General features: G+C 34.2%; 1 protein-coding gene across 1 annotated transcript in view; it reads right to left on the bottom strand.

Moving 5' to 3' along the window:
* The window catches only part of LOC150103535 (uncharacterized), a 39,730-nt gene extending 30,673 nt beyond the window's left edge, over window positions 1-9,057 (bottom strand). The window contains exons 1-4 of the mRNA XM_090398379.1: window positions 9,003-9,057; window positions 8,000-8,625; window positions 826-1,059; window positions 376-464 (exon numbers count right to left, since the gene is read on the bottom strand). Of these exons, the coding sequence (XP_090254505.1) occupies window positions 376-464; window positions 826-1,059; window positions 8,000-8,476 (800 nt within the window). The 5' untranslated portion in view covers window positions 8,477-8,625; window positions 9,003-9,057. The remainder of the gene's footprint in view (window positions 1-375; window positions 465-825; window positions 1,060-7,999; window positions 8,626-9,002) is intronic.
* Window positions 9,058-19,734: the final 10,677 nt, after the last annotated feature.

The following is a 19,734-nucleotide window of genomic DNA, read 5'->3' on the forward strand; positions in this document are numbered from 1 at the left end:
CCCATGTTTGGAGGTGTGGCGCCATGACTTAAACAATTAAATCATGGGGCCCGGTATGCCCCCCCATGACTTAATTGTTTCAAGCCAGGTGTAGCCCCAACATGGGGCCACACCTAGCTTGAAACAATTAAGGTGCATTCACTAGTGATGAGAAGACTCAGTGATGTCCATAAGAAGATTTCTTAATACCACCACCAGTCTTTTTCCGACCAATCATGAAGTATGGTTGACCGAAAACAGGCTGGTGATCATAAAGTTTTGGCTCATGAATGCATATTTTTTACTTAATTAAGAAAATTCGGTTTATCAAGCTGCTGTAACTGGGACCATTGTTTAAGTAAATGAAATAAAAAAAAAAGATGTAAAAACACTTACTGGGGATGATAATGACAGTTGACCACGTATTTTCTTGGGCCGCACTGTCTGGCAGCACATCCCACTTTTGTGGAAGAATCCCATACAACCTGCGTCACAGGGCGAAAAAAAAAAGAAATGTTAGTTGATATTTATAAGAAAGGTGTACATTTATGTTAAAGATATACAAAAATTTAAAATTAAGAAACCTCTAGCTCTGAAAATAAAAGTAATTATTTTAACATGGCAAAACTGAACCTCTAGTAGCGATTAAGGATGCAGTTGGCTTCCTATCGATTTCCAAAGAAATTTAAGGTTAAATCGTTCAGTCCATTCCCTTTAGATAATAAAAAGGCTTTAGAATATTTATTTATTTATTTATAACAAAAAACTATAAAAAAATGAAAGTAAAACTTAAAATGTAAACAACATTTTTTAATTTTATATCTATTGTTTTATGTTTACTGTTACCTGAGTATAATGAGAACACATTTCGCCCTTCGGACAAAAGTGATTTTTGTAGTCATAAAGTTTTAGTTCCTCATACCACAGAAGAACTGCCCGTTTTCCAGTTTTGTCAAAACCCGCGTACAGATTCTGTCCTTGACTCTTATCAGGGAAAACTGTGGGTTGCTTTATTCCGTGTTTTACATCGCAGGTTTCAGCCCAAGCAGCAGCATCCTTAGCCAGATCCTCATTCCACTCCTGTAGCAAAAAAAAAAAGATTCTGAAAATATACCTTTAAAATAATGGTAGAGTTTGGAAAATGTGTCTTTCTAATATGAAATCGCATTCTCCAAAGTACCAATGAACAAATGTAAAATCTCTTTTTTTTTGTTAATGAAATATGGGTAAAATATACATATTTTACAACAAATCGTTGCTAAGAAATCCAAGTTTCTTTACTGGTAATTTTACATTGTTGTTATTTTCAATGGGAAGCATCGAGAAAAACCCTCCGGTTGTTTGTGGGTTTCTGATATCATATTGGTGTTGCCAAAATAAGTTTTTTTTTGGTTGTTATTATTGTTGTTGTGTTGAAGATATAAAGTTTCTTCATATTGAATATAAAGATTCTCTAAGTGGATTAAAGGAATTATAATAGACGATAATAGATGGGACTGAGATTTACTAAAATTTTACTAAGTGAGAGAATCGTAAAAATATTTCATAGATGCAATCATTCTCATGTATACAGATAGATTCGACAGTTCTCTCTTTCTCATGTATACAGATAGATTCGACAGTTCTCTCTCATACTAACATACTACAGTACGCATTATAATCTTGCAGTGTATACTGCCATCAGCAAAGCTGGATATGCAGTTAACAATCCTTGATATATACACAGATTAGATGAAGGCTTATGAACCGCATTCCTTGTAAAGTTTTAACAGTTTGGGGCTGATTTCTTTGTCGTTTTTTTTTTATAATTTTCAGTTGGATTTTTGTTTTTATAGGATATTTTGTATTGTTCTTGTGAGATGTTATTTCTGACTCGTACATTAACTTTTGTTTCATTTTTTTTTTTATATAAATTGGTTGGATTTTGTTGTTTTTATAGAAGGGTACCGATTTTTTTTTTTTGGGGGGGGGGTTCTAATTCGCAAACTATATTTAGAAGATCAGAAATAAAAACAAAAAAAGTTCAGTCATTTAGTGGTGGGTGAGGGAATCGGAAAAATTACCCACATAGATGTAATCCACTCTCATGTATACAGATAAATTCGACAGTTCTCCCTCGTACTAAATAACAGAATTATTCGCTAAGTAGCTGGGAAGCCACTATACCGCCCCACCCCTCTCTCTTTCCTCTTACATGAAATGTGAGACCCTTCAAAGGCACATGCCTAACACCTTCCAGAACTATTCCCATTTGAGGGTTATATTAGTAAAACAGTTCTGCAATACGGCCTATAGAGTACATGGGATCAACAGAAACTGGAGACCAAATATAACAACAATGGCCTCCAACCTGCAATAAGCAAAATGGTGGTGGTGGTGGTTTGTTTCGCAGAATATGAAAGCCATCATCTACAGGTCTAGATGGCATTCCGGCATACTTTCTTTCCGACTGCGCAGAGTTTGCATTTACGGTAACAATGCTCAGCAGATTCCGGATTGTCAGAACAAGGCATAATGCGAGAAGATAGAGCTGGGGCTTGGATGAAGAGACTGCATGTTGCGCCTCATCATCAGTAGCCCTGATAGCTTAGGAACCTTAAGGAGTGATGATACGCCACACACACACACACACATCTCTCTTTCTGAGAGAGAAAATTAACGCGCACGCGCGCGCGCGCACACACACACACAAAGCACGCACGTGCAAAGATAGTTGTGTAAAGTGCGAGAAAGTCAATAAAATTAGCGTTATTTAATGCAGATAATGGATATTTACCAGATAATGCTTTTTCCGATAATTACATTAAATTCCAGCACGCTGGATTACAATATAAATATGCCCGTCAAACATTTGCTTGAGGAAAAAAAAAAAAAATACAATTCATTCCTTTTTCTTCGTAATCAAGCAGAGCTACCTAATATGGATTTCTAGACAACAATATGGAATGTAACTGAGGTCATGAGTGAAGTATGTGAAATATCTACTTTCCGTTTACGGCATACTTCATACAGTATATAAGTAGTGGTGCAATGAGGTAAGAATTGAAGTTGCTTTGTCTGCAGTCTACTAGAGGGCGTCGTAAGGCGTGATACACTTGCATACACATAAGAAAAAACAGTGTTTTCATAAACTTGAAACTCCGAAATGCAAAACAGAAATAGCAGTACGGGCAAATTTTTTAACAACAGTGGTATATTGAAAATGGTAGCAAATAAAAGATGCGATATGTATGATAAGCATTCTTTTCTTTTTTTTTTTTTTTTGATAGATAGATGGATATTCTTTATTATAAGCTTCATATTCTAGTACAAAATTTTGCATAATCATATGTGTAACCCAAGAGTAACAGCTCGTCCGGGTTACGATATGCATAGAGTTAGAAAAAGTTACGTAATGCATCATCATTATATACACATATGTACATCTATAAAATATACATATTATATATTATTATATTATTATAATATAATAACAGTAAAATCACAGGAGAGATGCTAATATATACAGAAAAAGTTGACATTAATTAGGTTTTGGAACCAAATAAAACAAAGTCGTTAAATCGAATTTAAAATTTTACATTTTGAACATGAAACTGGATCTCTGAATACAAAAATTCTCAAAATTTTGAACAGAGCTTCCACATTTCTGTTGGAAAATAAATATTCTTTCATTAAAGTTTGTATTCGTTCGGGTTAGTTTCATTTCTTATTGTTAAAGGTACTGTAATGAATAATTTTGACGCTAAATAAAGGTAATATTTGTATATTGCTTCTTTATTTGCTTTCGGAACTATATTTTATGCCCTTATGTCTACTAAGGAAGGCATCTTGTTTGATATTTACATATTCGTTATAGTTTTTTATGAAGAGTTATGGTTTATTTATAATACCCTATAAACGTATGAATATCTAAAAGGCAGTGTATTTAGTATGGTGTATTTATTGCACATTTGCAGCATCCTTGTATTTGTTTCTAGTTAAGATTTGAATTACTTTATGCTGAGTCGAAACTAGAAGTTTCAGGGTAGTGCGATAGATTCCTCCCCAACTTAAAATACTATATTGTAGTGTACTTTGAATCCATGCAGTATTTTTAACATATTTAAATTGAAGAATCTATTTAGGTTGTAAAGTCGGTTTAACATAATCCTTATTTTATTTATGACATCGGTGATATGCGGTTTCCAACTTAAATGACTATCAATTTTTATTCCCAAGTAAGCTATTACATTGACTTTTTCTATTTCCGCCCAGTTGTAATTTGAATTTGTCCTGCAATTTCAATCATGCAAAAATAATTGTGCAATGAAGTTCCTTCTACTTTTTTTGTATTTCGCAAATTAAAATTTACATATTTAGTTTTTGAGACATTCAGACTGAGTTTATTTGACTGTAACCAATTTGTCTTTTAAAAGATCAACTGTTACTTTTAAAAATATCTTCTAAATAAATGGTTAAATGAACTAAAGTTGTCCGCGCGGTTTGCCTAGCGCCTATGCACTTCGCAACCATATGCCTGGGAAAGGACTGTCCTGGGTTCGATTCCCGTCACCGAGGTGAGAAGCTTAAGGATTTTTCTCAGACATAGCCAAGTTAGCAAGTCTTGGGCGTGGACAGCAGAGTTTACCCCCCCCCCCCCCCAGTTTATTTGGGGTTTTTCCTCCCGCAAGCAGGAAAACCGGTCCTGTGAACACTCGAGATAATACGTGGTGAGCTATAAGGGGCTCGCGCGACACTTTGTTAAATTTTTCTCAAATTTGCGAGCCCCTTGTTCTTCTTGTTTAATAATCTTGTAGAACTAGAAAATACCACCGTCGAATGCATATACATTCTACTTTAAATTCATATGGATTTTCTGATAACTATTTAAAAAATCATCTCATTGCATTGTGTTCTGATGGAGCTAGTGTAATGTTAGGAAACAAATCAGTGTTGAAATCAAACTTCTACAAAAATTTCCCAACGTTGTGATTTGGCATTGTGTAGCTCATCGTTTACAATTAGAATTAGACGATTCGATAAAAGATATTAAAGAAATAAATCATTTTGAAACATTTATGGATAAATTATATGCTTTTCATCATCAATCACCAAAAAAATCAACGAGAATTAAATACGATTGCAAAAGACCTTGGTATCGAAATTTTAAAGATCGGCCGTGTGTTTCGAAGATTTATGCAAGCATTTTGCATCGAACGATAAATATAAAGGCTTTTTAAAGCGACTTCTCAATTTGGAATTTTTAAAAGATCTAGTATTAATGATTGATATCCTACAGGAATTATCATATCTGTCAGAAGCTCTACAAAGTCGCAATATAAGTATTATAAGGGCTAAATGTTAGCTTTTTTTTTTTTTTTTGCTCGACGATGCGAGCCGTTTGTTAAAATTTTCATTGCTCACCACTGAATACAGCCATAGGATATAGCAGGAGGCATAAGGCTAGTCACCTTATTCTCGGGACAGGTACGACTTAGAAGAGCTCAAGTCAGTTCTGTAACAGGCCAGTAGGCCTAATACGTAGTAGAGAGAAGAAGAAGACAATAAACTCAAGTCTTGTAGAATGTACCATTAAAAAGATTTCTACAAAAACAAAGCAATTTGGTTTTAATTAGAGTATTATTTTTCAGTGCCATCCTTTTTTTTTTTTAAACACTTCTATCTTTTTTTTTTATTATGGGGAACGCTATTCACGAGAGGTTAGTCTAGTACTTTAGTACCTTTGATGGGTCCGCGCATAATAGCTGTGGATTGTATTCCTTGTGTTTCCCAAGGAATACAATCCACAGCTATTCCTTGGGAAACACATAAGGTGGTAGTCTGTTCTAGAGGGAAGCAGCGGAAGGAATGAACGAAGAAGATGAGAAATTTGTTCAGTGAGTTTGGAGATGCTAATTACGATGAACAGTGGCAATAGAAGTATTTCTAGAACACAAAAGCCGAGCGCTTGTGTGAAAGTGAGTGAAGTGTATTAGTAAGAGAGAGAGAGAGAGAGAGAGAGGAATCATTAATCAGTCTGATTTGAGAGCTCGCTAAAGATACAGAGTCCAGTATCTTCAGAGAGCGCTTTGGGAGAACACTCTAGATGTGAGAGTAATATTCAATGGTTCGACGGTTTTGTGATTTGTACAAAGTTAGAAGTTGTAAGACCTCAAGCGAAAAAGAGAACCTGTTTTTTTTGGAAGCAGAGATGGCAATAATTGTAATATGTTGCGTCAAAAGAAGATAGATCTCATCGTGCACAGAGGTTTGGGTGCTTTCAAAAGTAAGTCTGGAAGACGAGAGGTCTTTTTTGTTAGAAATAAAGCAGAGCTATGTATTGCTAGCATTGAAATCAATAAGATTATCCAAACCCCACTGTCTTGGAGATCTGAATTTAAGGTTGTAGTGATTAAGACTCTGGAAGTTGTTGGGATTTGTGAATACCAGGATTGTCAAATGAAAAGGAGAAATGCAGTGTGTTGCAATCACCAAAGCTATGTATTGGATTCGTGGTTTGTTTGCTGGAGTAGATCATTTATATATGAACCAACTGTGCATACTTGGTTTCCTGAAGCTAAGTAGATACAATTTCTTTGATATTATCAAAGAATGTGTAAACGCTTCTTTTTTAAAAGAATTAAAAAGATGATAATCACTTGATAAGAGGACCAGTGGGCAAGATAGGATTTCAAATTCAAGCTCAACTTGTTATAATGGTTACACTGGCTGAAAGACTTAAGGCATTGTCTTAATTCGACAGAACACATTTTAACAGCAATCATCTGTGCTCTATGACCAAAATATATAATTCGGAGAAGTATTGATGATGAAGAATGAAATTATCAACACTTCTCCAAATTATATCTAATATCTTCTCAATCAAGTCCTCTACCAAATATTGTCATCCATACCTTAAAAATGCATACACAGGTATGTCAAATTAATAATCCTCCTTAATAATCTTATTTTCAGCTATTGGATACAGAAGCAGCTGCATTACTAAAATAAGCTTTACTTTTTCCAGGTTAACATCTTTAGTATTGTTCATGTATATTTAGGTAGGGTAACCTTAAGCTTGTTTTAACATGCCGTATTATTCTTACACGCCAGCCTAGTTGGCCGAATGGATAGTGCCTACTCTTTACAGTCAACAAACTATGCGCTACCTCTCACTGGGCGTGAAATTTTGCGAATGCCTACAGAAACTAAATGATTTTCTTCAGCTGGTGTAAGGATACCACTTTACTAACTGGAGAGCTGAAATATCTTTAAGGGGAAGAGTTCCAGATTATCTAACCTGTAATCTACTCAAGTAGTAATGTATGATAAGTTTACAGTAGTTCGTGGGCAGGGTTATCATGAAAGAAATTTAAATTTCCTTTACTTTTTCATTTACTCCTATACCCCAACACATTTTTGATGCTATGATTTAAAGTACACATCCTATTTTGACAACGATGTATAACAGATGCTGAAATAGTTAAGAGAAGTCTACATTCTTAAAAAAAGGAGAATTAAAAACAAGTTATTTAGTCGTTTTCAAGCAAAGGAATAAGTCGAGTTTTTGGATTACGGAGGAAGAAACTAACGATGCTTGTATGTAATGCATGCAAATTACGTGTGTTCTTTTTGGATAGTTAGTTTGTCTGTTTTACCGGCTTATAAGCCATGCCACTTGTATGAGATTGACTTTTAATTCGCTTTCACTTGAAAACCATCCTAAAGGTCCTCCGCATCCTAAACGGGACTCCTTGGCAGCCACAGGTTCTGCAGGAGTCTTCCGAGATCGACATAACAGGATAGTTAAGTGTGTTTGTCGCACCATGCTGCTGCAGCGAAACGGAAGAATTATTTATTTGCCACTACTTTCAAACGTTGTGTGTTTCAGTCCGACTTATGCTACAAATACGTAGAAATACGACTTAAAATTGTAAGAACTCTATAAGGATCATACCGAAGTGAAGCTCATCTTCCATCTAACAATGAAACAACCAATTACAGAACAAACAATATTTTAAAAAAATTGCACCATACTTACCAGCCATCTCATGTTTGAAGCTGGAGGAGTAACATTGCTGCGATACAAGTTGTGCTGGTCCAGTAGAGCTTTCTTCTCATCCTCTGTATATGTAACTTCTTGGGAGCGTACAAAATCATCCCTGGCAGATAACTCTTCCAGTCCTGTGTGGATCATCTGATCAGGTGAAAGATCCAAAGTTACTTCGGGTCCAATATTCGACAACATCTCATAAACTGTAAAAGGCAACAGAAGTTCAGTAGGAGATAATCTTTTATATTCGCGAATTTTACCATTGACTGTGGAATTCCTATCGTATTTTACAAAAGATAGATCAGGCAATGGCTGTAACATCTGGGCTTCGATATCACTAGCAGACAGATTATCTTCTTTTGTGTTAAAGAGATTATTCTTAGTAGATCCTTCATGTTCCTCAGCATGGCGCTCAGCCAGTACAAAGACTAGCACAATGAAGAAAATATAAGCAGTTGTTTTCATTTTTATTTCTTTCTGGAATGTTATTTGATACTAGATTTCACAAAGATATTTCCCAACACATCCTTCAGGTCAACCGTCTCCTTTTCCTAGCATATATCTTTTCAGTTGATTTTCTATATTAACTTCGTCTTATTTTCCCTTCCTAGTATCTGAAAGGATATCGCAAATAATTTCAAGATATTATGCTTTTGTTGAAATATATACATATTCTCAAAAATATGGAGACTATCTAAACATAGACAGGACGTAAATATTTCAATCGATCATGAATATGTTTTTGAAGAGAAGATGCCATGTATTGTTAACAAGTTATGATCGTTAAGACTAAGATTCTGGTATAGCATCCATTATCATAATAAAAACGGTTTCACAATGCAAACATTAATTTTCTGACCATTCATTCACTGTACTATAAAATAAGATAAATATGATATGGAAGATAACATAAAAATTTTTAAAAATGCAAATAGTTTTTTTTTTTTTGTCATGTATAGCCAACTTCCTGTTTTATAAGTACCTGGCTCACCTTTTTATGTATTAGATGTTTTGTTAGAAATACTGTAGTTACGATAGCCATCATCGACTCAGGACTGGACTCTGGTGACGACCTCATTGCTACTTGCGAATAAAGTGTTCAGTACTTTGCAACTATATACTGTGATTACCGAGAAACGTAGATGTTTGACTTCCTCAGGTTATACACAAAAAAATAACACACCTCGAAGACACTGCCAATTTCGTCACGCTATTAAGGAAGTGGATAGACATAATCTAGTTCCCAGTGCCTCGTCTCTGAGGTAGCTGCACCTGTCTCACTAACCCGGCTGTTGTTAAAAGGATATGACGGTTATTCTTCAGAAAGATGAGCTCAAGATATGTCCAGATTGATTTGTTACATCTGGATCATCAGTTTATAATAGCTTTGGGTAACGTAAGAGCGATTTAGCTTATGTTAAGTAATCGATGAGAAACTACATGTTTTAGAAGCAAGGATTTCTAAATAGCTTTTCAACGCTTCCGTATGGCTGAGTGGTTTAGGGGAGAATTTTATAATGCCCGGAAAAGTTCCTGGTTTAAAATATTGTCTACCAAACAACGAATTTTTAGATTTCATGGCGTTTTTTCTTGCGAGTCCAAGTTAGCTGGACGACTTAGAATTATGTAGCCCCCCCCCCCTACATCATGTATATTCCTTGAACATACACGTCATATAAACAAAGTATAGGAATAAGGCCAATCAGATTATTCTATTAAAATTAGGGTTAAAAACTAATTTACTTAACTGTAGCAGATCGCATGGATGATGATGAAATTATGTTCCATGAATTGTCCAATTTGTATTGGATTATGACGGGAACCAGCAACCTGAGGACTTGAAAGACATTACTAAAATTTTGCATGATATTGTTTACAAAATTGTACGTGAGTTAAATATGTCGCAAAAGCAACCTTAATCCTTGAATTGTTTTGCAGGAGACGGAGAGCACGTCCGCTATCCAACCAAAAAGCTGTGGGTTCAACTCTCACTGTCGCAGCATATTTGTGATTGTCTTTAGCGGTAGATGAATTGTCACTTAGTGTGAATCTACCACTCTGTTTATTAGAGCTTAAATTGGATTAAAAACTATTATATATATAATCCGGAATGATTCTTACTCTAGAAAAGAATTCTCCGAATGTATATATATATATATATATATATATATATTTTTTTTTTTTTTTTTTTTTTGTCTGTAAATTGGTTGTGTTCTCTTGGCCTATTTATTTGTTAAACATTTTGTTAACCATGTTTTCTATCATCGAATCTTCTCTTCCCCTTCCCCGGCCAGTTTTCATCTCGCTTAATAAGTAAATCACCAGAATATAACACACTCATACTTTTAGTTGCTACGGCCGTAATTCCAAATAATACTGCAATAACAACAGAGCTCCCCCCCCCCCCACACTCTTCCTCAAAAACTCGTGAACCAATCTTACGGAGGTTTTTAAATATAAAATAAAATGCTGAATTCAATTGGTTTCAAATGTCCGATTATTTATTTTCACAAATTAATTATCAAATTTATACTAACTTGTTAAATTTACTAAACATATTTTCTGTTTATGAATGTAATGAGTATCGCATTGATGATAAATAGAAATTGTTTTACGTAATTACCATGCCAAATCATTTTAATCAAGAAGTATAAATTCAATAAAATACTTTGCGTATTGTACTTCAAATATGATAAGCAAATTTGCTTAAAAAAAATTGCCATTATCTACCAAACGATGTGTGTAAACATCGAATAAGCCTAAAAAAAAATTCATTAGTACTGCTTTAGTTATTTTCAGAGTACAATTTTAAATAAATCGAGTAAATATAAAGAATATTTTTATTATATAAACACATACCCTGTATCACTAACTTCTGTTTAATAACCAATAATTTCTTCAGTCACAGTTTTGACATAAAAACGATACAAATTGAATCACCACATATAACCCAACGTACATTCACTGTTACAGTATCAATAGCAACTGTAACAAAAGAAAGCGACCTCTATCAAAATTAAACATTTTGGAATTATGGAAAAATAATCAACAAAAACAGTAATATTACAACCAACAGATTATTATTATTATTATTATTCCTGATACCTCCAAGGAGTCCGAAGACTCATCGTGGGAGGACATCTACAATTCTCTCTACACCTAACCTCTACTACGAATCAACGCCATCTACCGCCCACTTCCAACACCACCACAACTAGTAATTTTTGTCTGTAAATTGCGTGTGTTCTGATGGGCCGATTTGTATGTATGCGGGATGAAAAACCCGAGTTTCCGGGAGAAAAAACCCTGCTACCTCCATATGAGATCGGCTAACTCACCTTCGATTGAAATCGACCAGATAAAGATTCCTCCCGTCGCGACGAGAATCGAACTTAGGCCTATTCCAATCGAAGGGCGCAATGTACCGTCGTTCTTCCAATTGCGCTACGGAGGCGCTATATGAGATATATGAGAAAATATGTTAAAACAAATTGCACGGATGTTTAGAATTTTATAATAATAATAATATGTAAAATAATATGGAATATAGTTACAAATAGAGATTGTAACCATATAAAAAGATTTTGGGCCAAATTTTGGAAGGTAATGCAATATATCATCCAAAAGTTCTGATATGGATACGAAATTAATCTTTTCAGACAGAATCATGATACTATGATCTGTGATGTATGAGTTACTCTCATTGCTCAGCTGATACGTGTAAGATGTCTAAGAAGAAGAAGTAGATATTTCGAAAAATGAAGGCAACTGGCTTTTATACCACAAATAAATTCCATCTCAACCTGGATTATCTGTTAAGCGGTTTCTTGCCAAGCAATTACAAGCACTCCTCACACACCAGACATTGCTACCTGGGCTTCTATTCTAAAGCTTTCTCTTCCAGAGAAATTTCTCCATAGTTAATTCTTCTAAAAGGAACAGCATTGCAAGCTATCCATTCGAATAAATAAAATATAACAGAAGAATTGAATACCATCCTAAAGGAAACGTTTCTGGCTTGCTTTGAGGTGAAAAGATAATTGAAAATATTTCGTTGTACAAGGATATACATGCATAACGAAATGTCTTTGAAAAAACTGGCAAAAATTATTTTTTTGCCAATTTTTTGAGAAATTTTCGATTATTCCTTGTATTTCACCACTCTTCTTGGAGCATGCATGCAGACATAGCGATACTCATCCCTGATCCTGCATAGAGAACTGGGCTCACCATTTAAACATTTTTTCCTAACTAATTGGATCTCTCTCTTTTGCCTGTCCTAAATTGACATAATTGTTTCGCAGCTGAAAGAAATAAGCGAGGTAAAGGTAAGTATTCTCGAGAAGACCTGAAATGTCGACAATATTAACATATGAGATATCTTAAAGAGCTCATCTCAGATAAAGAAACATTTTCCCCCTCATTATAATATAGAAATAATGTAACAGACAGTATGTTTCAAAGAAAGAACGAAAGACTTAATCCTTCACTTAATATTTTATATACGCGATTGTCAGATATGCTACACGTGATTTTTAAAACTAGTTCTGAATTTCATACTGTAATGCATCTACTAATTAATTTTTCCGAACCTAAAATAGAAATGATTCTTCTGAATTACTTTAAATAACATACATTTAATTGTATGCGATAAGCAATTATATTCCTGTTTCTCTCCTCATTCAAGAGTGAACAAACAAATGTTTGCACATGAAGATACTGTATACTTCCAAAATGCCTGGCCATACACATGACCAGAAAGAAGTGGTACCATCAACGGATAATGAGGTAATTTCATGAAGTCAACAGACCATCTATATAAATAGTCTAGTCCTGAAGTATTAAAACAAGAATATACATTTCTTGTCAAATATAGCTTACTTCCTGATCAAGAGAAAAAATTGGTATAATTATAATTTTCTCCCTCTATAGCAGCTTAAATATGGATAAGAATTTTGCATTAGAAATTTGCAAGTGATAGTTTTAGGATATCCCTGTTGTTAAACTAAAATAATATTTTAAAAAAAAAGTTTTTTATTGATCTCTCAAACATTTACATATATACAATGATCATCTTGATTGATATTCGTTATAATATTTTACAAGGTTCAGCACTAAGTGCTACATATAATAAGATTTCAATAATAATGATGATAACATAGTTTGTTTGCTATTTTTTAAAATAACAATGACAGTAATAATTTACAATCATATAGTTCAGAGTTACACAAGTTACATAGTATTACATGTTGTGGCTTACTATTTTTTTTCAAAGTTTGATAAAGTGTGATTATACAACAGTATTTACACATATGCAACTAAAATATTATATTTCCTAATTCTCACAAATGTACAATGTAAACTCATTATTTACATAATTTTTTAATAATGAGGATTATGTGTAGATGGGTGAGGCAAGTTAATCCTACCTACTTCGAAGCTTGGGTTAGCTTTTATGAAGAGAGTTAGATTTAGTCTTCACTATTTATGTTGTTGTTACTGTTTATGTATGGGATGTTGGCATTGGATGCTGGTGATTTGTGATGTGTATATTAACTTTGTTGGTATATTTTCCAGAGTTCGTGTTTTAATGTTCTGTAGTTATCTATGTGTTTTAAATTTCTTGGTAAGTTGTTGAGTTGCGTGGGTATCTGATGTGATCTCACAAAATAACCGTAGGCGTTGTTGAAGGGTGTAGGGATGTAGAGCAGGGGTTCTCAAACTTTTTAAATTTTGTATCACATAAATAAGAATTAAAAAAACCCACCATAAAAGCATTTCCCGATTAAAAATCAATACATCCCAAATGGAGTGTTTATAATCAAAGAATAAAACATTTTAAATTTATATTATTCATTTATATTCGTAAATGAAACTTTTAATTATAATGAAATATAGCAAATGGTGGGTAATAATACATGAGCAAATATTAACGAGATTTATTATTGGTGAGGATTAACGCGACGGATGAGCCTGTTTCATTGTAACCAATTTCGATATGTCGGCTTTATCTTCATAAATTTCAAACGTAAGTTCAAGTTTCAACCGTGTCCTATATTTATGTTTGACACGCTAATGAGACTTCGCATCCGAAAATTCACATAAAACTGCACTAAAATTTATTTGTTAGTTTTATTCGATTCGACAAGCTAAATTCTTGGAACAGTCTACTCGTTACAATATTAAAATACATTTTTACTGAACGTTTATTTAAATATTTTGTGTAAAAATTGTACCACCAAAAATAACGTAATGTACCATTAGTGGTACCTGTACCACAGTTTGAGAAACGATGATGTAGAGAGTTGTTGTAGGTCGTGTTATACGATATGTGTCTCTGTTGTTTCGATAGTTGATGTTGAAGTTATTCCTTGTTAATGTTATGTAGTGTTTTCAGGTTTTTAATGCTCAGGATTCTGTTTGTCAAAAGAGAGAGACACATATCGTGTCTCTGTTGTTTTCGACAATAGAGACACGTGTTGATACATACCAAACTACGGATATTAGTTGTTGCGTGTAAGGTGTTCCAAATCACTGTTGACACAATTTTCCTGTGTATGTTTCTAATTTTCTTAGGTGGCTGTTTGATGTGTTTGCATAGACTGTTATACCGTATCTGAGTAGGGATTCGCAGATACCGTGATATAGGAGTTTTTTTTTATGTTGGATGGAATAATGTCTTTTACTTGGAAGAGTTTTGCTGCGATGATCCGTAGTTTGGTATGTATCAACATCTGTGTTTTGGTGCCGTTGATTAGAATTGCGTTTTGGTTGAAGTATTGTGATTTCATTCAGGTCTTGTTGTGCTTTGCAGAGAGCCGTGTTGGTGTATGTGTGGATTGCTAGTAGTGCGGAGTCATCTGCGTACTGAAATATTTGACTTCTTATGGCCATGTTATGAACATCGTTAATGTATATGTTGAATAGAGTGGGTGATAATATAGCACCTTGAGGAACACCGTATTATATTTGTATACCACGGCTGTGACATGTACCTATTTTTGTTACTTGTGTTCTGTTTGAGAGGTAGTTCTTGAACTATGTATGCGGTATTCCTCTTATACCTATTGAGTATAGTTTAGTGAGTAGTATATCATGTTCAAGTGTATCAAATGCTTTGGTTAAATCAAGCAGTATAAGGACGGCGTACTTGTTTTTGTCGAGAACTTTGTTTATTGTGTCGGCAATGTCTTCTAATAAAGTAATGGTAGTTCTCTAGTCTGGTGTGTGTTATTTTTTCTAGAATTTTTGAGATGACTGGTAGTGTAGCTATTGGTCTGTAGTTCTGAGTATCGTTTCTTTTGCCGTGTTTGTATATTGGCGTAATTACTGCAGTTTTTAGTTGTTGTGGAATAATGCCTGTGTCGAATATTATGTTCACGAGTTTCAAAAGTATTGGATTTATTTGTTCAAAGTGTGTTATAAGGTCTGCGAGTCTTATTTTGTCTATTCCTGGAGTGGTCTCTGTCTGGTTTTAGTTGTTGGATTGCTTCTTTCGGTTCCTGTTTTGTTACGGGTGGAAAATACATCGTTTGTCATTGACTTTGTGTCGGTAGTTTTTTTTTTGTTGATCGTTGGTAGTTTGTATTTTTTGAATTGTACGATATTGTTTGTGAAGGCATGGTTGAATTAGTTCGCTAGTTCCTCTTGATTTGTGTCCTGACCGAAGCTTTTTGCAATAAAGTCTTGTGCTGAACTTTTCTTTTTTCGAGTTACTAATTCGTTGAGTGTAGCCCATGTTTGATTAATGTTGGCGTTATATTCCATAAATTTTTGGAAGTAGTAGTGTCTTTTTGCCCTACAATTTTTGTTGTTAGTTGATTTCTTGTGTTTTTGTATAAGGTTTGTAAATGTGTGTTACTGGGTGACTTTTTGAGTTTTTTCCATAGATTTCTTTTACAGTGATACTATTTAGTATATCCTCATTTATCCATGGATTGTTGTCTGTTTGTCGCCTGGTTTGTGTAGGCTTTGTTGCTTTTTTGTATATTTCTGTGAACTTTAGTTTGAAATTCTCGCATAATGTTACCAGATCATTTATTTTAAGTAGGCAATCCAGTCTGTCTTTTTACATGGTTATCGAAAATGCTCTTTAGTATGATCGAGTTTTGTCGACTTTTGTGGTGGTGGGAGAGGGAGGGTAGGTAACGTAATAAAACGAAGTTGAGACAAAGTAGTGATCGGCAATTTTGACGTTAATTACTGATGATGTATATGTATGGAAGGGAGCCCGTATGTTGATATGATCAATGCATGATTGTGTTAGTGAGTCACTGAGTATTTCTTCTCTTGTTGGGGAGTTAATGGTAGGGTTTATGTTGTACTGACTTATTATATCAAGATATGTGTTAGTGGTTGAAGAAGCGTGGTCAAGAGTATTTATGTTAATGTCTCATATTAGGATGGGCCTGTATGTTGTACGGGTTTCGATGCCGCTTAGCGATGCTTCCAACTCATGAAGAAAGCTGAGTGGATTATTATCCGGGGGTCTGTATATTGTGCATTTGATACTATTGTGGCTATTTGTGATTTCCAAAATTAGTGTTTCCACATGTTCGAAATGAGTTTGTCTTTCAGTCACATTGTATTTTCTTTGATAAATGCCACGATGCCACCTCCTCTTTTGTTTGGTCTACATAAGGTCAGTATTAGCACAGCTATGTTTATCATGGTGTAGTTGAGCTGTGTTATCAATGTAAGCCAATGTTTTTTTTTTATATTTCGTATGTGTGTACGATAGTGAAGTTGGTATTGGTGGAAATGTTATCTGACCATTTCTTCAAAGAGTCAAATAATAATAATAAAGAATAATAATAACAAAATAAAAGTAATAATAATTATAGTAATAATTCCTTTAACACATTTTAATTCCTCAAAGAGAGTAGGTAGGTCGGTAGTCTCACTGATTAGTTGCTTCATCCTCACAGATGAAGGACAAAACGATAATAACAACAGCAACAACCATCACTGCATCACTGATAGATGAATTACAACCATTTATAGACATTGCGGATGACGAGAGTGCTAAGTAGACAACTGCTGCCAGCTCGTATTATTAACCCAAAATCGTATTGTAGTGTAGTCTAGGATTGAGGATAACAAGATGGCAGCAGCTGTCTGCCATACTGTCTTCCCGATGCTTTCAGAATCATCAACAGCCACGGTTCATCTATTGATGATGGCTAAGAGCATAAACTGGTTGCTTACCGATTTCAATAAGCTGGGACTAAACGTACTCTGCCTGTTCCCTTTAGGGAAGGTGTGGAAATCCATTAGTGGATTGAATTATTAATGATTTATTTAAGTTCTTTGTTACACAGCTAAGCGTAATATCTGATTAATTTCCCGTTTAATGTTTTTTTCCAAATGCATCTTTAATATTATTCATCATATGGTTAATGGCCCATGGTTAAGTGGTTATAGAAAAGAAGAAATCACCTATATTGTAATGAATCCTTATCGCGAATATGTGGAATGTGTTGGCTTAATCACCTACCTAAGAATTACATTATATTTCCCAAACATCTTCCAATTATCGAAAAACTATTATTCTTATGCGACGCCTCTAAGGAGTCCAAAGACTCTAGGGAGGGCACCTACTCTACATCTCTGTCTCCACCATTCAATCCACTAACTACAGCGAACCACATCATCTACACCAACGCCATCTATTGCCCACCTCCACCATCACTAGTATTTTCACAGTCAATGACAAACATCCATGCCCATGGCGGGATTCGAACCCGCAGCCTTTTGGTTGGTGGGCAGATAGCTAACCACTCGGCCAACCAGGCCGGCAATATCTGATGCATTTTTTTATTCGTCATGCAGAGTAAGCATGACTCCTACTCAATTTAACATATCCTCCTCATAAACCGAACTTTCTAAATGCCTACTATTCGTGGTAATATGTTCTCTAGAGATTCTCCCCCAGTCTCGGAAACCAATATTCCCTAGCCTGAATATCCATTAATTCAGATGCAATTTTATTCAAGCTTTATGAAGGGAATAACGGTTTCTTAATTTCTACTCACCAGCGTTTTCTTTACGATGATAATATTCTTGTGTTATGCTTCTTATTCTCAAAACAAAGTTCTTCAGATCCTCTGTGAAGTCGCACACATAATCCTCTTTTCTTTGTTTTTTCTCACATTATTCATTCATATTCAAGTTTGTGTTTCTCTTATTAGATTTAAAATCCAAGAATTAACTAAAGTGAGAAGTCCACACCTACTCCCAAATTCTTAATCGACAAAGATACATTCATAGTTCATTTATTCCCTTCTCTTCCCATTGCTCCTTCATTTCCTATTAATTCCAATATTCTGGTTTCGTAAAGGAAGTTGGTATCATTTGACATGGAGGTAGTCGATCTCCATAGTTGCAATGTAAACATATGCATAGTTTCATGTATCACTTCAAAGACCCAAATTAAATGTCCCTTTCCTGTTACAACCCAAATGGTCTTCCAACAGTGTTGTTGCAACTCACCGAGCTAGGGATGAGCTTTCTAGATTATTTTAATTTAAACATTTAAATAGATGTTTTTGTACCTACAATGCAAATAAGTTGAAATACTTTACCAGCTTATTTGATGATGTATTTTCCTTCAACATTATTTATGGGATTATGGTAAAAGAAACTGATCTGGCTAAGAATCTTGGAGCTTTAGTAGACAGAAAGTTAAAGTTCAAGGGCCATATAGCAAAGATTGCAAATACAACTCATAAAATAATTTTAATGTTGAAACGAACCTTGACATGTAAAGATAAGGAAGTCATTTTTCCTCTTTACAAGAACTTAATAAGACCTCATTTGGACTAATGCACGCAGGTCTGGTCTCCTGGTTTTGGTCGTGATTCTGATACAGTGAAGAGAGTGCAAAGGAGACTGTTAAAATGATATCAGGATTGTGGAATATTGATTATGAAGAATTTGTAGACACTTGCAAACAGGAGAAAGAGAATTGATACGATTGAGATTTACAAACTTTTGAAAGGGTCATACAGGATTTCAGTACATGGAATTTTTTATTTTATAGAGGGTAGGGAAAGGATGCGAAAGTATCGTTGGAAGTTAAGAATGAATGCTGTTAAGAAGGGGATGAGGCTAGACTTTTCTCTCGTAGAGTGATACGTGACTAAATAAATTGCCATTACAAGTGGTGTGAATGAATTCACGAACAGATATGACAACTGGTGCGGATAGTATGACCTCCCTCGATTATTATTATTATTATTTATTAATTTTCATTATTAATAATAATACTTGTTGTTCTTATTGTTAATAATAATAATAATAATAATAATAATAATAATAATAATAATAATAATAATAATAATAATAATAATAAATTCTGAGATACTGAGGACAAAATTGACGTGAACAAGATGTGGCAATGGCTACAATATGGATATATTAAAAAGAAACAGAAGGATTATTCTATCAGCTCAAGAACAGGCATTACAAACTAATGCTATCAAAGCAAAAATTTTGAATATCAATAATAACAACAAATGCAGATTATGCGATCAGAAAGATGAGACTGTAGAACATCTAATCAGTGCCTGCAGCAAGATATATATATATATATATATATATATATATATATGTATATATTATATAAGGCTATAAATTCCCCTACATGATCAAGTAAGGGGAAAATAATTCATTGGCATATATGCAAAAAAGATGGTTTTCCTATTTTGGATAATTGGTAGATG

This window comes from Typopeltis vanoorti, chromosome 9 (genome assembly GCF_054136105.1).
Source record: "Typopeltis vanoorti isolate ZY-2024b chromosome 9, IOZ_Tvanoo_1.0, whole genome shotgun sequence".
NCBI classification, from domain to species: Eukaryota; Metazoa; Arthropoda; class Arachnida; order Uropygi; family Thelyphonidae; genus Typopeltis; species Typopeltis vanoorti.